Source organism: Arachis hypogaea, chromosome 15 (assembly GCF_003086295.3).
Source record: "Arachis hypogaea cultivar Tifrunner chromosome 15, arahy.Tifrunner.gnm2.J5K5, whole genome shotgun sequence".
In the NCBI taxonomy this organism is placed as follows: Eukaryota; Viridiplantae; Streptophyta; class Magnoliopsida; order Fabales; family Fabaceae; genus Arachis; species Arachis hypogaea.
The window spans coordinates 137,988,471-138,009,720 of record NC_092050.1 but is presented as its reverse complement, the minus strand read 5'-3'; the positions used below and the strand labels follow the sequence as shown (position 1 = coordinate 138,009,720).

The 21,250-nt window shown below is 35.7% G+C and overlaps 1 protein-coding gene and 1 pseudogene across 1 annotated transcript; both read left to right on the top strand.

Annotated features, from left to right (window-relative positions):
• Positions 1–363: 363 nt before the first annotated feature.
• Positions 364–954, top strand: LOC112749018 (glutathione S-transferase T3-like). Its single transcript, XM_025797277.1, has one exon. It carries the CDS (start codon positions 364–366, stop codon positions 952–954), a length of 591 nt encoding a protein of 196 aa, XP_025653062.1.
• Positions 955–1,702: 748 nt separating this feature from the next.
• Positions 1,703–12,353, top strand: LOC140179360 (uncharacterized; annotated as a pseudogene).
• Positions 12,354–21,250: the final 8,897 nt, after the last annotated feature.

Sequence of the window (21,250 nt, the reverse complement as noted above, 5' to 3'; positions counted from 1 at the left end):
CAAAATCTTTCTAATTTCAATTTTCAAGCTCCTTATAATAATCAGTTTCCTATATTCCAACCGCAAAATCAAAATTCACAAACACCCCATTTTCCATTTTCGTCCATATTTAACCCCTCTATCGAAAATGTTACTCCAACTTCCTTGCCGTTTCCAACTCAATTCAGTGCATCAAGACATAACTCATCTGGTGTTGGTGGCTCTTCTAACCCATCCTCACAGACTCCTATACAATCTAGTCCAAATTCACAATATTCAGATTTTGCCAACCCTCGTGGATTAGATGCTATCGACCTTAATGATGATGATATTGAAGATCGGAGGCAAGATAGTATTCAACACTGGCATTGGAAAGAGGATGAGATGCTGATCAGTAGATGGTTAAATGTTTCAACTGACCCTGTAGTTGGTACCGATCAAAAGGGGGAAACATTTTGGAGTCGAATTCATAGCTATTGTGTAGAATTTTTCCCCGACATGACAAGGGGGGTAGTTGCATGTAAGAAACGATGGTATAAGATCAACAAGACTGTTGCACAATTTGCTGGTTGCTACGATCAAGCTAGTCGAAACATAAGGAGTGGTTCGAACGCTGATGATATAAAGGAGTTGGCTTATAAACTTTATTCCACAAATTATGGTCAAAAGTTCACTTTTGAGAGGCATTGTAACATGCTTCGCTTGGAGCAAAAATGGAGAAGCCAACTACCTAGACAGAGTGGCGGCTCAAAGAGAACCAAGGTTAGTGCAACTGGAGCATACTCATCCTCATCAAACCCAGAAACACCGTTGGCTGACGAACCCGGTGTGGACTCTCCCGTTCGCCCACAAGGATCAAAGAAGAGCAAGCGAAGAGGTAAGGGAAAAGCACAGATGTCTGAAGATTTTAGCGAAAGAAAATCATCGGTTGTCAAAAAATTATCTCTCATGGAAGATATTAAGAATGTTAGATAAAAGGAACTAATGGAAAGGGAAAAAGAAAGAGAAGAGGAGAAGGAACATAGATCAAAGATGATGGCAATCAAAGAGAAGGAGTTACAAATTCAAGCGGCAATGAAAGAACAAGAATTACAAACTCAGAGGTATATTAAAGAAATGGAGATAAAAGCAAAAGAAAGGGAAATGGATATGCAAATACTTAATGCTGACACGTCTACAATGAGTGAGAAACGACGAGCTCTTCATGAGATTGCATGTGAGAAAATAATGGCCAAGTGGTTTATTTAATAGTTCCTTGTATTCGTAGAGTTATGTAGTATGTTCTTATTTATTTATTGCGTATTACTGGTATGTGATGTAGTTTGTTTTATTTATTTCTGATGTAAGTTTTTAAATTAGTCAATATTATTGTGTCGTTATTGTTCATGAAAGTGACCGTTGCAAAACTAGCCGTTAAGTAGCCGTTGCAAAACTAGCCGTTACAAAACTAGCCGTTAAAGTACTTATTGCAGACACACTTATAAATATCAACTATCAATGACTCCACAACTCCACTTGAACTCTTGTTTCTCACCTCGACAGAGAACTAAAAATTACATTTTCTCCATATGGCTAGAAATTTTGATGATATGTTTAATGAGGCTTTGTATGGCAAAAGAAGACGGCAAGATAACACACTGATAGATAATTGGATCGATGAGTATTTACTCGAAGATTCAGAAGAAGAAGATATCGATAGAAGCCCTATCCCAATTACTCGTAGATGGATCAAAGAGATCGAGAAGCAGGACATGATCGCCTTTTCCAAGATTACTTTGCAGATGAACCGGTGTATAATGCTGACATTTTTCGACGGAGATTTTGAATGAGAAGAGATGTGTTCCTTCGGATAGTAGACGCTCTCTCAAACGTCTATCCGTATTTCCAACAGAGGGTTGATGCAACTGGAAGAAGAGGCTTGTCGCCACTTCAGAAATGTACCGCTATGATACGGATGTTAGCATATGGCATAGCAGCTGATGCTGTTGATGATTATGTGCGCATAGGCGAGAGCACTACAATTGAATGCTTGGAAAAATTTGTTGAAGGTGTCATTTCCGTGTTCCAAGATGAATACTTGCGAAAACCCAATCCAAATGACGTACAACGCCTGCTACAAATGGCGGAGGGTCGTGGCTTCCCTGGCATGTTGGGTAGCATTGACTGCATGCATTGGCAATGAAAAAATTGTCCAAAGGCGTGGAAAGGTATGTATATGAGTGGTTATCGTGGGGTTGCAATCATAGTACTTGAGGTTGTAGCATCTTCAGACCTTCGGATATGGCATGCGTTCTTTGGAGTTTCTGGTTCAAATAATGATATCAACGTGTTAGATCGTTCTCCAGTGTTTGACGACATTCTAAATGACCGTGCTCCGGAGGTAAATTATACTATTAATGGTAATAATTATACAATGGGATATTATTTAGCAGATGGTATTTATCCTGAATGAGCCACATTTGTCAAATCAATCTCAAAGCCACAAGGTGAGAAACGTAAGTTATTTGCACAATACCAAGAAGGGCAAAGAAAAGATGTGGAACGAGCATTGGAGTGTTGCAAGCACGCTTTGCAATTATACGTGGTCCAGCTCGTTTTTGGGAAAAGAAGAAGCTTGCCAACATAATGAGAGCTTGTATTATATTGCATAATATGATTGTTGAGGATGAAAGAGACAGTTATGCAGGAAATTTTGCTCAAGGCTTAGAGTATGATGATGTTGAAAATGGCTTATCACAACCTCAGCTGGGAGAGGAAGATTTTGCACCATACCATCAATTTCTCCAACGAAATGCCCAACTTCGAAATAGGCAGCAGCATAGAATATTGAAGGAGGACTTGATTGAACACATATGGCAATTTCACAATGCTTGTCGTCAACTATAGAGTTTAATTATGTTTTTCTTTGTATTAAGTAATTTTACAAATTAGTGTAACCCCGAATTATCTATTGTGTATTATTGTTATATATGAATTTATTTAATATTAATATCTTTTAATAGTGAATTATTTTTAAATTTAAATATTTTAATTACATTATTAAAAAAATTAATTACATTAATTACAAGTATTTTAATTAATTAATTAAGTGGGACCACAATAGGGACTAAAGTCAGTTCCTCCTAATGGAGAAGAGAGAGATGCTTTGAGTTCCTATTTACTGTTTATGACGCAAAAGTTGATGTGGAGTTACTTTTTATGATAGGTGGGCCATAAACAGAAACTGGGATGAGTTCCCTACTGGAGATGGTCTAACTCCTTCTGTTCTTTCTCAAGCATCCGAAAAAATTTTAGATTAGACCACCAATCAATCGACCTTAAAGGTCTTGACCCCATCTTATTTTTTATGGAGAATTTTTTCATTATAAACGAGATGTGTATTATGATACAAAAATATAAGTAGACTCACGTTTGTATATATTGATAATTATTATATTTATTTTGAAAAATTTGATGTAACATAAATAGAATCATGTTTGTATATATCGATAATTATTTATTTATTTATTTTTAAATTAGATGTTGAAACAAGTAAAATGCTGTTTTTGAGAAACATACATTTGAATTATGTTGAACGTTGATTAAAAAAAGCGCAAACAAAAAGAAACAATTGGATGAACTTTAAAAAAAAAAATTTCATTGGATGAACTTTAAAAAAAAATTTCGAATTATCTTTTTTTAAAAGATCTTATTAAAAAATAAAAATAATTTTATATTTAGATATCTCATGTAAAAAGAATTTTTTTTATCTGTCAATTATGTAAAATAAGTACTTTTTGTCTACTTATTATTATATGAAAAAAATTTTTCGACAATTATTTTAATGGTTTATTTGAAATAAATATATCTATTCTTATTATATAAAAGTTGATACTTAAATTCTTTTATATTGTGTTTAAGTCATATTTCTTGTTCTAACGATATAATATCGACCAACAATTTTATTTATTTGACAAAACTTAAAAATCAACTAATTATCTTTTAGTAAAATATTTCAAAAAATTAAAAACATTCTTATCTATTATTATTCTATTAAAACATAAAGTACTAATTAAATACAATTTTGAGTTATAAATATTAAAATTATACAACTTATACATGTTAATACTCTTACTATTATATTATTTGATCTATTTAATTATACTACAATTATTTTAATATTATTTCTTATTCTCCCATATAATTAGCGAAAACTTATTCAAGTAAGTTTAAATTGGCCGTATTTTCTTACTAAATATATTAAAATATATCATGATTATTTACATTTTTGGTTTTCATTTTCACTCATTTTTCTAAATCCAAATAAGTGCAAATTTAACATATCTCTTTACTAGGTATATTCAAATATATCATGATTATAAAACTAATTTATATTTTTAGTGTTTCTCATTTTCATTTATTTTTAATTTCTTTTAATTATTTACAACCCAAAAAAATCATATAAGAAGAGAAAGTATGACAATTAAAGTAAATATAAAAATAAAAGTAACAAATGAAGATGTAGTTTTGTACAACTCTAAATAATATAATATTTATTAAAATATATTATATAGCATAATTAATTTATCTCTCCGCACATTGTAACACCCTACCACACAGAATTTTACGCTTAAGCCGTAAAACAGAGGTGGTGTGGTATTACGATCTCTAAAATAAAATATACATGCATAATATAAAAGAAATAATATAATATTCTAAGAGCCTTGAAGGTTGGTTAAACAAAAACGTGAAAAATAAAAGCGCAACGCTCAAGTTAACGATTACTTGTGTACGAAAAAAAAGTAAAGACATACATATATATAATAAGAGCGAAGTGTCAAGGATATAAATATTCAAACTCCAAGCTCAACCTGCAAAGCTAAGACTGACCAGAAGATATTTACATAAGTATATACAATTCCAAGTTTCCAAAATACTCAAACTAAACCCTACTTCTCTATTGAAAGCCTCTATGAGGTAAAGATAAAACACAACACACACACACACAGAGCAAAGACATAAGCCAATATCCCAACTTCGCTGCAACAGAAACTCCAGACGTCTAGCGAGGTGTCTCCCGATCTGCATCTGAAAAAGACAATATATGTATAGAATGAGAACCGGGGATTCTCAACATGGTAATGATGCCCACATACATAATATATAAGGTCCCGGAAAAGTTAGGAACGATCCTAGAACTTCGACACTCAGATTTAAAACTTAAAGTTATAATCGAAAACCATATGTAGGGTAGTTATCTAAGGTTCTTAATCATAACTCAATTCTAACTTAATCTCTCTCAATTCCTCGCCTTCCTCCAATCCTCCAAAACTCCGGTAGAACAGTCCTCGTCACTCTCTCGCCTCACAAGGGGCATCTCAGTTACACAGACATACAATGCAGATAAAGAAAACACAGGTAGAAAGCAGATACAACAGATAGAACACATAGCAATTTAGCATAGATAATCAAATAGGCAAATCCAAGTAAATCACTTTCAAACAAAACAAACAAATGCATATGATGCATGCCTGCCCTATGGCTAATGAGCTCATTTGTAGGTTATATAGGCAAACCCAACATGTTCGGTAGCTAACCCAGACACTGTCTCTCTGTTGCGCATTAATAACATTAGAGGAAATACATGCCCTGTCACCATTAGAGGGATTATGTGCCCTGTCACTATTAGAAGGAATAGGTGCCTTGCACCCTTACAACCAGAAAGAAAACACAGATATACTCATCATCATTCATTCATTCTCAATCATACTTCATTTATCATATTCATTCATTTCCAATCAATCATCATCGAGTTCAATTAGTTTTTTTCATCTTAGCCATCATTCATTACGTATTCAGCGTCTTAGCACCTCCTACTTCACCATTTTTCTTCACTTCCAAATTACTACCCCTTCAAGGTTCAACCCCTTCACCATGATTAACACTAATTTTTAGGCTCTTAAAGAGTAGTAATAGATGTTTAGAAGTTTGAAATCATGTTTAAATCATAAAAACACAATATTGCTGAAAATAGGGTCTCGCGTACGCATGCCATGTTGTGCGTACGCGACCCCCGTCTGCGTACGCAATGCCCCCTTAGACCGAACAGTTAGCTCGTGCCGCATGGCACTTGCCCACGTATGCGAGCATATGATTTTTACCTCTCGCGTACGTGAGCATATGATTTTTACCTCTCGCATATGCGGCACACTCCCGCGTACGCAAACACGTTTGGACAGAACCAAACGGTCGCATCGCGTGTGCACTCGCGTATGCAAGCCCATCAAAAGTGCCAAAAAGCTGTTAATATTGCAGAATTCTCTTTTACATACCAAACTTCCAACGCACATAATCTTTTCGTTAAAAATTGTTTTTCATCCGTTCTTTAAACGACAAAAATTTTACGGACCCAATTTTCAATTGAAAACAAGTTTGATAGAAATCGAGGGTCCGGAAGCTAAGCTGTGGCCTGCCGAAGTTAGGTCAAAACCCAAGTTTTCATTCAAACCACAAATCCTCTATTTTACCAAACTTCAATTCACATTCAATTATTTCACAACTATAAGAACCTCAATTCTCTCAAACATTTCTCATCATCAACATTTTTAACCATTTTAAACTCAAACTGCACATAATCATCATTCATACAAGCATCATCCTCACAATTCAATATCATCATTTATCATCACACTTCTTATCATCAATACTTACCATCTCAACAATACATTCCCACACCTTCTAACTCCATTATACTCATTATTCAACAATTGCACATACATACATACATACCACTCATCAAATTCTCAATTTTTCATCATTATTCACAATTATCAATAATCAATCATCATACATTTCAACCATTCACTCAACAATTCTAACCACAAGTCTCTAATCCTCAATCATACATATCATAAAACTTAACCTAGGTCCCAAAACATTACATGTTATCTATGAGAAACCAAAATCATACCTTGGCCAATTCCTTCCTAACTGGGAACATCACAAATTATCACCGTTCCGTAAATGCTCACTGCCCCCAAATAGTGCACCAAATAGAAAATTCAGCTACTGCGACCGAAATTCAGCTTACTGACACCACCAATTAGCCTCCAATTCCATCAACATGCTTGAAAAATCCATAGTTCACATCTAATACCAATACACATTACCTAATCAATAGGGGTTTCACTATGCCACAGATTTTTTACAAGGGTTAGAGTTATCTCACCTTACCAATGTAAAATTGAAGCAAGACCTAGCAATATCTCAAGATTAATATGCTCCTAAACATCAAAATTCAACAAAATCTCAACACTAATGCTCAAGGATTTCAAAATTATAGGAGGAGCAGTTGGGTGAGAAAATGTTACTTACCAACTAAATTGTTCGATGAATTTTGTAGAGCTCGATATAACACCCTACCACACAGAGCCTTACGCTTAAGTCGTAAAGTAGAGGTGGTAAGGTATTACGACCTCTAAAAGAAATTATAGGTACATAAATATAGTTGTAAGAAATCATATCTAGGAGCCTTGAAGAATTAGCTAAACAAAATAAAAACGATAAACTGAAAATCGAGTCACACTCGCGTGGATATTCATTAAACGGATAGGTAAGATCAAAAGAGAGCTGAAAATGTGTGTGTGTGTGTGTGTGTGTGTGTGTGTGTGTGTGTGTGTGTGTGTGTGTGTGTGATATAATTATATATTTATATACAACCCAAAATAAAACTCAAACCACAAAATAAACACATGTATCTCCAAGTCAACCTCTAGGAGGGAAAAAACACAAAATGTACATGCGGAGATTCTATAAACATATATACATAGCCTAAAACAAAATATGACAGTCCAAAAGATAGTTCTTCGCTTGTAAGGAGGGTCTCCAGACGCTCAACGAGGTACCTCTCGACTTGCATCTGAAAACAACAACATAGTATGGGGTGAGAACCAGAGGTTCTCAACATGGTAAAGGTGCCCGCATAGTTAATATAAAAGGTCCCGGGAGAGCCAAAGGCATTCCTAGAACTTCGACACTCAGATTTCAGCTTAATGATTCAACTAAACCAGAAATTAGGTAAGTTATCTAAGGTATTAAAGTTCTATATCTAACTTTAACTTAACACTTCACTTCCTGACTCCTCCAATCCTTCGAAACACTGGTGGAATAACCCTCTTCACACCTCTGCCAAGAGGGGTTTCTCAGAAAATATACACATACAATTCAAACAAGAAAAATACAGATAGAGAAGCATTTACAGCAAGTAGAACAAGTAGCGGATAAGAAGAATTAAACAATTAGCAAACCAAAACAATGCACACTCAAGCAAACAAACAAATGCATATGATGTATGCCTGTCCTATGGCTGATGAATCTCATCTGTCGATTATACAGCCAACCCGACATGTCCTGGTAGTTAACCATTGGACAGTCCCTCTGTACGCATATCCCCAAGCTCAATAATATAGTATTCCATGGAGTCAAACTCCAAGCTCAAATATAATATTCAATATTCATATATATATGCATGCCCATGGGGGAATCCGGGGAGTTAAAGTGCCCGGTCACATCTTGCGACAGAGGGTCAACAAATAGTCTCAAATACACAAGCCACATAATAATCTCTTTCCTTTTTAAAATAAAACTTCAAATTAAAACTCCAATGCTTATAGAAATTTTGGCAGTATCTCCTCTAAAACTCGAATTTCTGCCACCCTTAAAGGATCCCAACTACCAAACCAAACACCTCTCAGTAATTCAAATCATTTCCAGTAACAAACTATTTCAAAATCAAACAAATACCAATATTAAATAATTTTTCCAAAATCAACCAACTTCAACAGCAAATTATTAACAACAGCTAAACCACACATTTTATACCATACACACAATCCATCAATTATTCATTCAGTTCATTCTTATCTTAAGGTCTTCTAGCCTAAGTTTTCACGTGATATTAAACATTAACTACGAGAAACTAAAACCATACCTTCGTACGGAATCAAAATATTCGAAGCTCCGGAGAAACTTTCTGACCGAGCTATCGAAGAAGAAAACGTCCAGAATCGTCTGTGCCTCCTAGAACTCCCGTTGGCCGAACTTAAGAGGTAGAGGAGCTACATCACCGTCAACTTCCACCGATCAAAAGTGGTGCCAACGTGTAGAGGAGTAGGATACGAATACTTTTACCGAATTAAATTTTTTATTGGAATTACGGATTGCAAAAAATCGAAGACGAAAATTTGGTGGGGGTTTACGTTCTCTCTCGGTCACGCTTTTCTCCCTCGCCGTTTTCTTTCTTTTTTTTTCTCTCGCATACACTAATCATATATATATATATATGCAACGTAATGCATAAGGATAGTAATAATATATATGTAACTTAATGTATAATCAAAACGGCCTTTTGTTTTCGTGCTTTATGATTATTAATAATAATAATAATAATAATAATAATAATAATAATAATAATAATAATAATAATAATAATAATAATAATATATAAGGTTGAATGTATATGAGTTACTAATATAAATGACATTAGTAATTTAAGGATGAAAGATATTTGGTGAAGTATTAATAAAGCTAAGCTCATCAAAGAGTACGATATTTACTCATATCATCGGATATCAAACTTGATAATAATATTATTATCTAAATTCTATTTTTAAATTAAAATATCAATTACTCAAATTAAAATATACATATAAGTTTCATTACTTATAAATTACTGGAATTATAGTTTTAATTATGTAAAATATTTCATCATAATATATATATATGATGGTTTTCAGTGGCTAAGAGAAGGGGGGTTGAATCTTAGCCCCCTTTTCTGCTCATCAGTAACACTTGCTGATCTTTTAAGTAACTTCAGGAGACTTTTTTATTTTTGTCTCGTCCCTAGCCACGAGACTTTTATTTTTGTCTCGTCACTTGGCACGAGATATTTTTCAGTTCTAGCTCCTGTGCAGTAGAAACAGAAATGGAGTAGAGAAGAGAGAAAATTACACCCAGATATATCCTGGTTCAGCTGCTAAGTGCAGTGCAGCCTACATCCAGTCTCCATCACAACAATGATGGAATTTCACTATAATCTTCTTGATTACAGACTGTAAAGTGCTAACCCAACTTACAAGGGGATTCCCACAGAATCATGAAACACAACATAGATGAACAAAGGAACTCTAAGGACATCTATGGCTTTTTCTTTTAATTTTGCACTCTCTGCCTTTTTTCGCTCTATGACTTTTTCATACAAACCTCACTGTTTGCCTTTTTTCATGAGACTCAAGACATGACAAAATTAAACAGAAAAATACAAAACAAAATACATTGAAGGAGAAGAGAAATCTGTTAGCTCAGATAGCTCTGAGAACTCTGTGCCTTGCACTCTCACACTTTCTCCTTATCTCAAGCCGTGGCTGTTCTCCCTTTTTATAGAAGGGGGAAGCCTCCACAATTGAAACCAAAAACCAAGCCAACTTCTTCTTCTCCAAGAAACAAAACCGGTTCGGCCAGAGAAAGAGAAGAGATAACCCATGCAAAATCCAACATGCAATTACCTCTAGTCCTTCTTTGGTCACCAATCTTCATCAATCCGAGCCCTTCATCCTTGCCTTGCTCTCCAAGATGAATCCCTGGCCCTTGATGCTTCATGATGATGATAGCTTCATCTGCTCCACTTTTGCTTCCTCCCTCACGTAGCCACCCTAGCTACCTTCTGTGATGAGTGAATCCAAAAGCAGAGACAAGCCATCCCAAAGATCTTCTCCTTGCTGGCCGAAATCTTCATCATCTATTTTTGGTATTGAGAAGCTGAGATCTCATCACCATATCTTTCCTTTCATGGTTGAAGATCTTAGCCACTATATTTTTTATGTTTTCTTGCCATCATCTCGATGGTCTTGATGCATGTAGCTCCTTCTTTCTTTTGGTAGCTCAACTTAGCTTCCATAGTTTCCTGTGATATGACCGAAGAGAAGAAAGAAGATGAGAGAGTAGAAAGTGTAGAAAGAGAAGCAATCAAATGGATTTGATGAATTAAAGTTAATTACTTCCCTTTGCTTTAGGTAGCGTGCCTCATTATGCCATCAATCAAATCAATGACAATTTCTCTCTCATAGTTCCCATGCATGTATTAATTCTTCTCAATAAAATTTTGAGTTCCATCACATGTTTAAAGAAGAGATCCGTTGCAAGCAATGGAACTTTGCTTTCTTTCCTTAGTGGATTCGGACCATGCATTGGTCTAATTAGCAAAGTTTGTGATTGGGCTTATAGTGATAATAGTTCAATATAGCCCAAATAATCACAAATTGCTTCAGCCAAATAATATAGGAAACATTAATAAAGGCTGATTGGTTTTAAGCATATTGGGCTTGCAATAATTCTGCTTTTCTGTTCGGCCCAATAAGAAAACCTGCATTGCAAAATTATTTTGATCATCATTTAATTCAAAATTAATTTAATAATTTACAATTAATTATATTAATAATGTTTAGTCATCACTGATATTAATTTAGAGTTTTCCAAACTCATCAATCTCCCCCTTGATGACAAACATTATTAAAATTGAAATGAAAAGAAATTTAAAGATTTGAGTATTGAGTACTCCCTTTGAAGATTTGAATTTCTCCCCCTTTCTAAATGTCACATGGCTCCTCCTTAATATATGCTATTTTTACCAAGGGAAGCTCTAACCTGTAACATTTTTAATCAAGCCTAAAATAACAATGTTATTCAGCATATCCAATTCATACTGCTGAATGCTTGATATATGAGCAGAGTTGAATGATAATCAAAACTCATTTGTTATTAGAAATTTGATTTTCTGCTCAAACATACAACATAATTAACCAAAAAATTATCTTTGAAAGTAAATTGCTGTTTTGAAAGATTTTCCAATAAATTCAGAGCAACATACTTATGGTAAGAGAATAATTTTAATCATGGCATGATCACAGCAATTTTCAACATTTATTTTCATGCCTAATGCTTAAAGAAACTGCCAAAAATAAAGTATTCAGCAAGCAGGTTTACCAGGATGATTCAGATTATTCATATTCCTATTATAGCAAGCATATTCATCAAGATAGATCCATTACAAGAATGCATGTTAACAACCAGGCAGCCACATTATTAAAACAAATGCATCACAAGCACAATATTTTTAACAAGGAACAAATGCATCACAAGCACAATATTTATAACAAGGATAATCATAAATCCATATGGATTTCATTCCCTGTTTTTATGATTTCAATTTTTAGCACTTTCCTCCCCTTTTTGGCATCAAGGGGCACCTGCAAAAGATGACATATGGAACAGAATATGCAAAATATATCCAAAATGTCAAGAGTATCTCACAGTATCATGTGGCTAGAGTACCAAAATAAACTAACACAGTATTAGATTGAGCCTAACATGCCAAATATCAAATATAAAAAGAAAGAACAGTCATCAATCATCTGAGAGGTTGTACTCCGAGCGAGAATCTTCTTCCTTGTTCTCTGTCCCCATCTTATCTTCAAAGCTTTGAATCATCAAGCCCACCCGTTCTTGACATTTTTCCCAAGCTTTTTCATTTTCATATGCTAACTTTCGGGCGGCCTTGTGGGACTGAAACATTAACGTAGACACATTGAGGAATTCATTAAGGACTTCTCTGATAGATTCAGTCACTCTAGATGGTTTGGCTGGGCGACTCTCAAGGTCGCTGAGTGACGGCTCAGAAGGCATTGAGCGCTTGCTTTTCTTACCAGAAGCTCCTCCTCCTTTGATCTGTGAAACCTTGTTCTCAACAGCCTCATTAGTTAAATCAACTTTAAAATACTCAAAGATACTAGTGAGGAACATTCCATAAGGGAGATTAGCCTTTTTAGTACTTCTAACCGATTCCCACATGTGACGAATCATAAAATAAGCAAAGGAAATTGGAGAAGGAGTAACGAGAGCAAAGAGAATAATGGAGGCAGAAAGAGTTACTCTGTGGTGAGAACCACTTTGTGGTGTCAGGATGTGAGTGATAATCCGGTGTAGCAGTGAGTTCTCAGGGCCGAGAGCTTTATGAGTGGGAATTGATCCATCTAACCCAGACAAATTTGCACAAATGTGTTGCAGAACAGTTTAATAAGTGACTCCAACCTGGTCATCCCATTTGTCAGTCATGTATACTTTTGATCCTTCATCTGTGTACCCTAGAGTAGCGCTTATGGTCTGAGGATTGAGAGTCATGTAAACACGTTTTACATAGGAATGGATTGAGCCATCTATCAGGCGCATGTTCGCATAGAATTCCCGGACCAGCCCCGGGTAAACCAATTTATGAATGTGGAGCAGGGGAGTCCACTTCAGGGCATCGAACAGAGGAGTGAAATTGATCCCTTTAGCAGCCAGAGAGTCAAGATTCACCAAATAGGATGAGAAAAGATGACGTTTTGCTAATACCTCCTTGTGGAATTCGTAGAAGGCACAAGAATAGAACCAAGAGGGATCATAGTATGAGTGAGGTTTATGGAATTTGTTCTTGAAATCCAGTGATTCCAAGTTTGCAGGTTCTCTGGTGTCATGTAACATGAAACTTTTTGTCTTCTGAGAGCTTTTTCCATATGCATGTGGAATGGACTTCTTTGGTGGTGATGGAAGGGGTGATGTGTGAGATTCCTCTTCCTCTTCTTCAACGCTTGGTTGTTTGCTCTTTCCAGTTTTTCTTCTTCCTGAGATTTTCTGGGCGATTACTTTTCGGCATATTGTCTCGGTTTGTTTAGAGGGAGGTGTGTGAGTAGAAGAAGACATGGAGTGGAGGTGTATATGAGTGTGAGTTTGGGGTGACGAGAATGGTGGACTCTTTGGGAGAGTGGTTCGGTTACTTCTTCTCAGAGCCGTTTTCTTTTTCATGATGTGAAGAAGATGAATGGAGATGGAGGTTGAAGAGAAGGCCGAAGGGTGAGCTGAGTGGAGGGAGGTTAGAGAGGCATTAAATGATGATTGGAAAGAGATAGTGGAGGGAGTTAATGACCATCAAGAGGGCGCGGTTATTAACCAAGGGGGTTTCCATTTATTTGAAATAAAACTGAAAAATGTGGTTTCCTTGAATCAAGGGATTAGTTGAAAGGAAAGATTTGATTTGACATTATCCTCTTCCAATTAGATTTGATGAGACAACAAAAAGAATTGTGATTTTCAAAAATGAGGAACTAACAAAACTGTCATGGTGAGGTTAAAGAGATTTGGTAGGGCCCATTAAATTCTGCGCAGCCTCCCCCTTGTTCAAAGCCCATTCAACACATTCTGATTTTTATCTCCTCCATTCCTACGAGATAAAACTGGGCAGAATCAACATTTCACAAGTTATCAATGAAACTTAAATCAAACATTCCCAAACTTTTTCTTAAAGTACAGAATCTGTCTTCACAGAGGGGTTTTGTAAAAATATCAGCAAGTTGGTCTTCAGATTTTACAAATTGAATATCAATAGTACCCTTTTGCACATGCTCTCTAATGAAATGATATTTTATCTCAATGTGCTTGGTTCTTGAGTGCAAAACAGAATTTTTTGAAATGTTTATAGCAATCATATTATCACAAAATAAGGGTATACTATTGATCTTTAATTTATAATCTTCCAACTGTGTTTTTAACCAGATTAATTGTGAACAACATGCAGATGCAGAAATATATTCAGCTTCAGCTGTGGATAGAGCCACTGTGGCTTGATTTTTGCTTAACCACATGTTGAGTGAGCTTCCAAGGAAGCAACACATGCTGGATGTACTCCGTCTATCCACCCTATCTCCCGCATAATCTGCATCACAAAATCCTACTGCACAAAAATCATCAGATTTAGGATACCACAAGCCATAATCACTAGTCCCCTTAATGTATCTAATGATGCGCTTAACGGCCGAAAGATGGGATTCTTTTGGGTGAGATTGAAACCTTGAGCATACACCCACACTTTGAACAATGTCCGGTCTAGAAGAAGTAAGGTACATGAGTGAACCTATCATTCCTCTATACCTTGTTTCATCCACATCTTTGCCATCATCATCCTTTTCAAGTTTTGTGTTAGGATGCATTGGTGTTTCCATTGGTTTGGAACTTTCTAGGCCAAATTTTTTATAAGTTCTTTTGCATACTTTCCTTGGTGAATAAAGGTAACACTAGGAGTTTGTTTAATTTGGAGGCCAAGAAAGAAAGTAAGCTCTCCCATTACACTCATCTCAAACTCACTAGTCATGAGTTTTCTAAACTCTTCACACAAGGTCTCATTGGCCGAACTAAACACAATGTCATCCATATAAACTTGAACTAGGAGAATATCATCATTAGATGCTTTAATAAATAAAGTAGTGTCGGAGGTACCCCTTTGAAATTGATTTTCTAACAAGAAGGCACTATGCCTTTCATACCAAGCTCTTGGAGCTTGTCTAAGACCATAAAGAGCCTTAGATAGTTTGAAAACATGATTTAGAAACTCTTTATCTTCAAAACCGGGGGGTTGTGCCACATACACTTCTCTATCAATAAAGCCATTAAGGAAAGCACATTTAACATCCATTTGAAACATTTTGAAACCTTTATGGGCAGCATAGGCAAGAAGCAATCTAATTGCTTCCATTCTAGCTACCGGAGCAAAAGACTCATCAAAATCTATACCCTCTTCTTGATTGTAACCTTGGGCCACTAATCTAGCCTTGTTACGAACAACTTGTTCATCCTCACCAAGTTTATTTTTAAATACCCACTTAGTACCCGTAACTTTCTTACCATCCGGATGGGGTACTAGTGTCAAACCTCATTCTTGTCAAATTGAGCAAGCTCTTCTTGCATGGCTTTGACCCATGATGGATCTTCAAGAGCTTGTTTGACATTGTTGGGCTCTATTTGTGATAAGAGGGAAAAATTGCTTGGTTCAGATTGCCTTTTGGTGGAGGATCTTGTTGTTACTCCTTGAGAGGGATCACCAATTATAAAGTCATGAGGATAACCCCTCATAGACTTTCATTCTCTAGGCTTCCGGAGTGGTGTTGAGCTTTGATGAGTTTCTGGTGGTCTCACTATTTCAGTTTCTCGTGTCTTCTCAGGAGACAAAATGGAAATGTCTCCTTCAATCTGACGAGACAAAACTGGATTGGCAGATTCTTCATTTTGAGCAGATTTGGGATTTTCTTTACTTGTTCCAGCTTCTTCACAATTTGAATCATTATCTATCACAGTACTGGGAGATAAATTAGAATCACAAAAAGTAACATGTATGGATTCCTCTATGGTTCTATGTTCTTTGAGATAAACTCTATAGGCCTTGCTTGTGGTGGAATATCCAACAAATATTCCTTCATAGGATTTTGGATCAAACTTTCCAAGGTTTTCTTTATTGTTAAGTACAAAGCATTTGCATCCAAAAACATGAAAGTACTTAAGATTTGGAGGGGTTCCTTTCCATAGCTCATAAGGGGTTTTCTTCAACCCTTTTCTAATGATTGTCCTATTCAAAATATAACAAGCCGTATTCACAACTTCAGCCCATAAAAATTTAGAAATCTCATTCTCACAAAGCATGGCCCTAGTCATCTCTTGAAGGCTTCTATTCCTTCTCTCAACCACCCCATTTTGTTGAGGTGTTCTAGGGCATGAAAAGTTATGAGAAATTCCTAAGTCATCACAGAATTTTTCAAAATCTTGGTTTTCAAATTCTCTTCCGTGATCACTTCTCAAATGGGCAATTTTTAAATCTTTTTTATTTTGAATTTTCTTGAAAAGAGTGGAGAAGGCATGAAAAGCATCATTTTTATGAGCAAGAAAAAGTACCCAACCAAATCTAGAGTAATCATCTACCACCACAAGACCATAGTGTTTACCTCCTAAACTTTGAGTTCTTGTTGGACCAAAAAGATCAATGTGTAACATCTCTAATGGCCTTTTGGTTGAGATTCCATCTTTAGGTTTAAAAGAAGATTTCACTTGTTTGCCCAATTGGCAAGCATCACAAGTGAGATCCTTATCAAATTTGATATTTGGAATTCCTCTAACCAATTTTTTCTTGACTAGCTTAGAAATTTGGTACATGCTTGCATGACCCAACTTTCTATGCCATAGCCATTTTTTAGATTTAAGAGATGTAAAACATGTCACATTATGTTCTTTCAAGTCCTCAAGAGTTAATCCATACACATTATTTCATCTTTTAGCTTCAAATAAAATATCCCCGGTTTTCTCACAAACAACCAAACATACAAACTTCCTAAAAATAACTTCAAAACCCAAATCACACAATTGACTAACACTAAGTAAATTATGTTTCAAACCATTTACAAGGAGGACATCATTTATACAAGATAAAAAGTTTTTACTAACTTTCCCAACAGCCACTATTTTTCCTTTTGCATCATCACCGAAAGTGACAAGTCCTCCATCATATTCATCAAGCTTTATGAAGAAGGTTGTCTTTACGGTCATATGCCTAGAGCATCTGCTATCCATATACCACATATTCTCCTTCCGTTTGGATGCTAGGCACACCTACAAAACAAGCTCAAGTGACCTTAGGTATCCAAATTTTCTTGGATCCTTTCACGTTAAACCATCTCTTATGTCCTAAGCCATTATAGTCAAAAACAACTTTGCAAACTTTATCACCAATCATTCTTTCACCAAAAAAAATATTGTATAGGAAAGTGTCCATTTCGGTTACATAGTCTACAAAATATTGGAGTTGCTGTTTTGTTAAAGTAGGTGGGGTCTTGAAATCTTGTATCATTAGAGGATGAAGCAAAGTTTTCAAAATAAGATTTTTCAGCAGATTTATAAAACCCAGCCTTATCATAAAGATGTTTTTGACTAGCCAAGATTTGATTCAGATTTTCATAACTTTGAGTGAACTTGGCTAAGTCCTCCTTAAGCCTTTTGACCTCTTTAAGCAACTCTTCATTTCTTTTAAAATAGTCCACATATGCAACAACAGAATGATCACTTTTACAGCTCCTAATTTGGACTTTTAACTGCTTATTTTCTTCAACAAGATCACAAGCAGTTTCGGCCTCCCTTACTTTCTCTATAAGAAAACTGTTTTCAGCTTTAAGAATGGTGATTTGTTGTTCAAGTTCTTGATTTTCCAGCAAGAAGCATCTTATTTTTTCAGAAAGGTGGTCTATCATAAGATGAAGATCTTCAGTATTAGGGTTATGAAAGACTACCTGATCTATGTGATCTGCCATGAGACATGGTTGTGACTTGGTCTCGGATTTCTCATCATCATCATCTAAGTCATTTTCCAAATCTTCCCATGAAGCCATCAGTCCCTTCTTCTTTCCTCTTTTTGGCTTCTCCTTCTTCTTTAACTTGGGACAATCAGATTTGAAATGCCCCATTTCCTTGCAGTTGTAACAAGTTACTTTGCTAAGGTCTTTCTTCATTTTTCTTGAGCTGCTGCCTTTGCCTTTGAGCTTTACCATTTTTCTAAATTTTTTGGCAAACAACACAAACTCATTTTCAGAAGAGTTATCACTGGATTCATCATCCAGAGGATTAGTTACAGAAAAAAAAGCAATTCCTTTCTTTTTTAATCTTTTTTCAAATAAGTGTTTTCAAAAGCAAGAAGGTTTCCTCTCAAATCATCACATGTTATAGAATCTAAGCTACTGGTTTCAGAAATAATTAAAGCTTTTGTTTCCCACTCTTTTGTGAGACATCTCAACACTCTCCTCACAAGCACAGAATCAGGATACGTAATTCCCAGAGCATCTAAGCCAACAATGATGATGTTGAATCGTTCAAACAGTTCATCAATGGACTCTCCTTCCTTCATTACAAACATTTCATATTCTCTGTTCAACATATCTGTCCGAGTCTTCTTTACAATGGTGGTTCCTTCATGAGTGATTTGTAGTTTGTCCCATATTTCCTTTGCCGTTATGCATCGTGATATCCGTCGGTATTCCTCGAAGCTGATAGCACATTTGAGCAAGTTGACAGCCTTGGCATTTAGCTCCACCTTCTTCCTATCTTCCTCGGTCCAGCTTGCTTCTGGTTTAAGAGTGACTACTCCTTCAGCACTTGTGTTAGTTGGAAATTGAGGACCTTCCAGGATGATCTTCCAGAGTCTGTAGTCTACTGCTTGCACAAAGATCTTTATTCTCTCTTTCCAATAGGTATAATTTTTTCCATTGAAAAGAGGCGGTCTGTTGCTTGATTGTCCTTTTGTAAGGTTGTAGGACACCAGATTAGAGCCACTACTTTCTGCCATCTGGATCTTTTCTCCAAGCTGCAAAGCTTGATCTCTTTGAGACTAAGCTCTGATACCAATTGATGGTTTTCAGTGGCTAAGAGAAGGGGGGGTGGAATCTTAGCCCCCTTTTCTGCTCAGTAACACTTGCTGATCTTTTAAGTAACTTCAGGAAACTTTTTTATTTTTGCCTCATCCCTAGCCACGAGACTTTTATTTTTGTCTCGTCACTTGGCACGAGATATTTTTCAGTTCTAGCTCCTGTGCAGTAGAAACAGAAATGGAGTAGAGAAGAGAGAAAATTACACCCAGATATATCCTGGTTCAGCTGCTAAGTGCAATGCAGCCTACATCCAGTCTCCATCACAACAATGATGGAATTTCACTATAATCTTCTTGATTATAGACTGTAAAGTGCTAACCCAACTTACAAGGGGATTCCCACAGAATCATGAAACACAACATAGATGAACAAAGGAACTCTAAGGACATCTATGGCTTTTTCTTTTAATTTTGCACTCTCTGCCTTTTTCCGCTCTATGGTTTTTTCATACAAACCTCACTGTTTGCCTTTTTTATGAGACTCAAGACATGACAAAATTAAATAGAAAAATATAAAACAAAATACATTGAAGGAGAAGAGAAATCTGTTAGCTCAGGTAGCTCTGAGAACTCTGTGCCTTGCACTCTCACACTTTCTCCTTGTCTCAAGCCGTGGCTGTTCTCCCTTTTTATAGAAGGGGGAATCCTCCACAGTTGAAACTAAAAACCAAGCCAACTTCTTCTTCTCCAAGAAACAGAAACGGTTCGGCCAGAGAGAGAGAAGAGATAACGCATGTAAAACCCAACATGCAATTACCTCTAGTCCTTCTTTGGTCACCAATCTTCATCAATCCGAGCCCTTCATCCTTGCCTTGCTCTCCAAGATGAATCCCTGGCCCTTGATGCTTCATGATGATGATAGCTTCATCTGCTCCACTTTTGCTTCCTCCCTCACGTAGCCACCCTAGCTACCTTCTGTGATGAGTGAATCCAAAAGCAGAGACAAGCCATCCCAAAGATCTTCTCCTTGCTGGCCGAAATCTTCATCATCTATTTTTGGTATTGAGAAGCTGAGATCTCATCACCATATCTTTCCTTTCATGGTTGAAGATCTTAGCCACTACATTTTTTATGTTTTCTTGCCATCATCTCGATGGTCTTGATGCATGTAGCTCCTTCTTTCTTTTGGTAGCTCAACTTAGCTTCCATAGTTTCCTGTGATATGACCGAAGAGAAAAAAGAAGATGAAAGAGTAGAAAGTGTAGAAAGAGAAGCAATCAAATGGATTTGATGAATTAAAGTTAATTACTTCCCTTTGCTTTAGGTAGCGTGCCTCATTATGCCATCAATCAAATCAATGACAATTTCTCTCTCATAGTTCCATGCATGTATTAATTCTTCTCAATAAAATTTTGAGTTCCATCACATGTTTAAAGAAGAGATCCGTTGTAAGCAATGGAACTTAGCTTTCTTTGCTTAGTGGATTCGGACCATGCATTGGTCTAATTAGCAAAGTTTGTGATTGGGCTTATAGTGATAATAGTTCAATCTGGCCCAAATAATCACAAATTGCTTTAGCCAAATAATATAGGAAACATTAATAAAGGCTGATTGGTTTTAAGCATATTGGGCTTGCAATAATTCTGCTTTTCTGTTCAACCCAATAAGAAAACCTGCATTGCAAAATTATTTTGATCATCATTTAATTCAAAATTAATTTAATAATTTGTAATTAATTATATTAATAATGTTTAGTCATCACTGATATTAATTTAGAGTTTTCCAAACTCATCAATATATATATATGAATTTGATTGAATTTAAATTGTTATAAAATTAGTTCAATTACTGATAATAAAATAATTTTCTAAAAATAAGGAACTCTAATTTTCTAAAATAAATTATAATTTATTTATATTTATATTTTTTTAAAATTGAGGGTCGCTACACTCGACGCGATGATCGCATGGTCACAGATATTGCGACGATCGGAGCTCCAGATCAAAAGTTATATAAATTTAGAATAAA

Coding starts and splice junctions, on each gene's coding strand:
- LOC112749018 (XM_025797277.1), top strand. CDS start 364: ATGCTGATCAGTAGATGGTTAAATGTTTCAACTGACCCTGTAGTTGGT.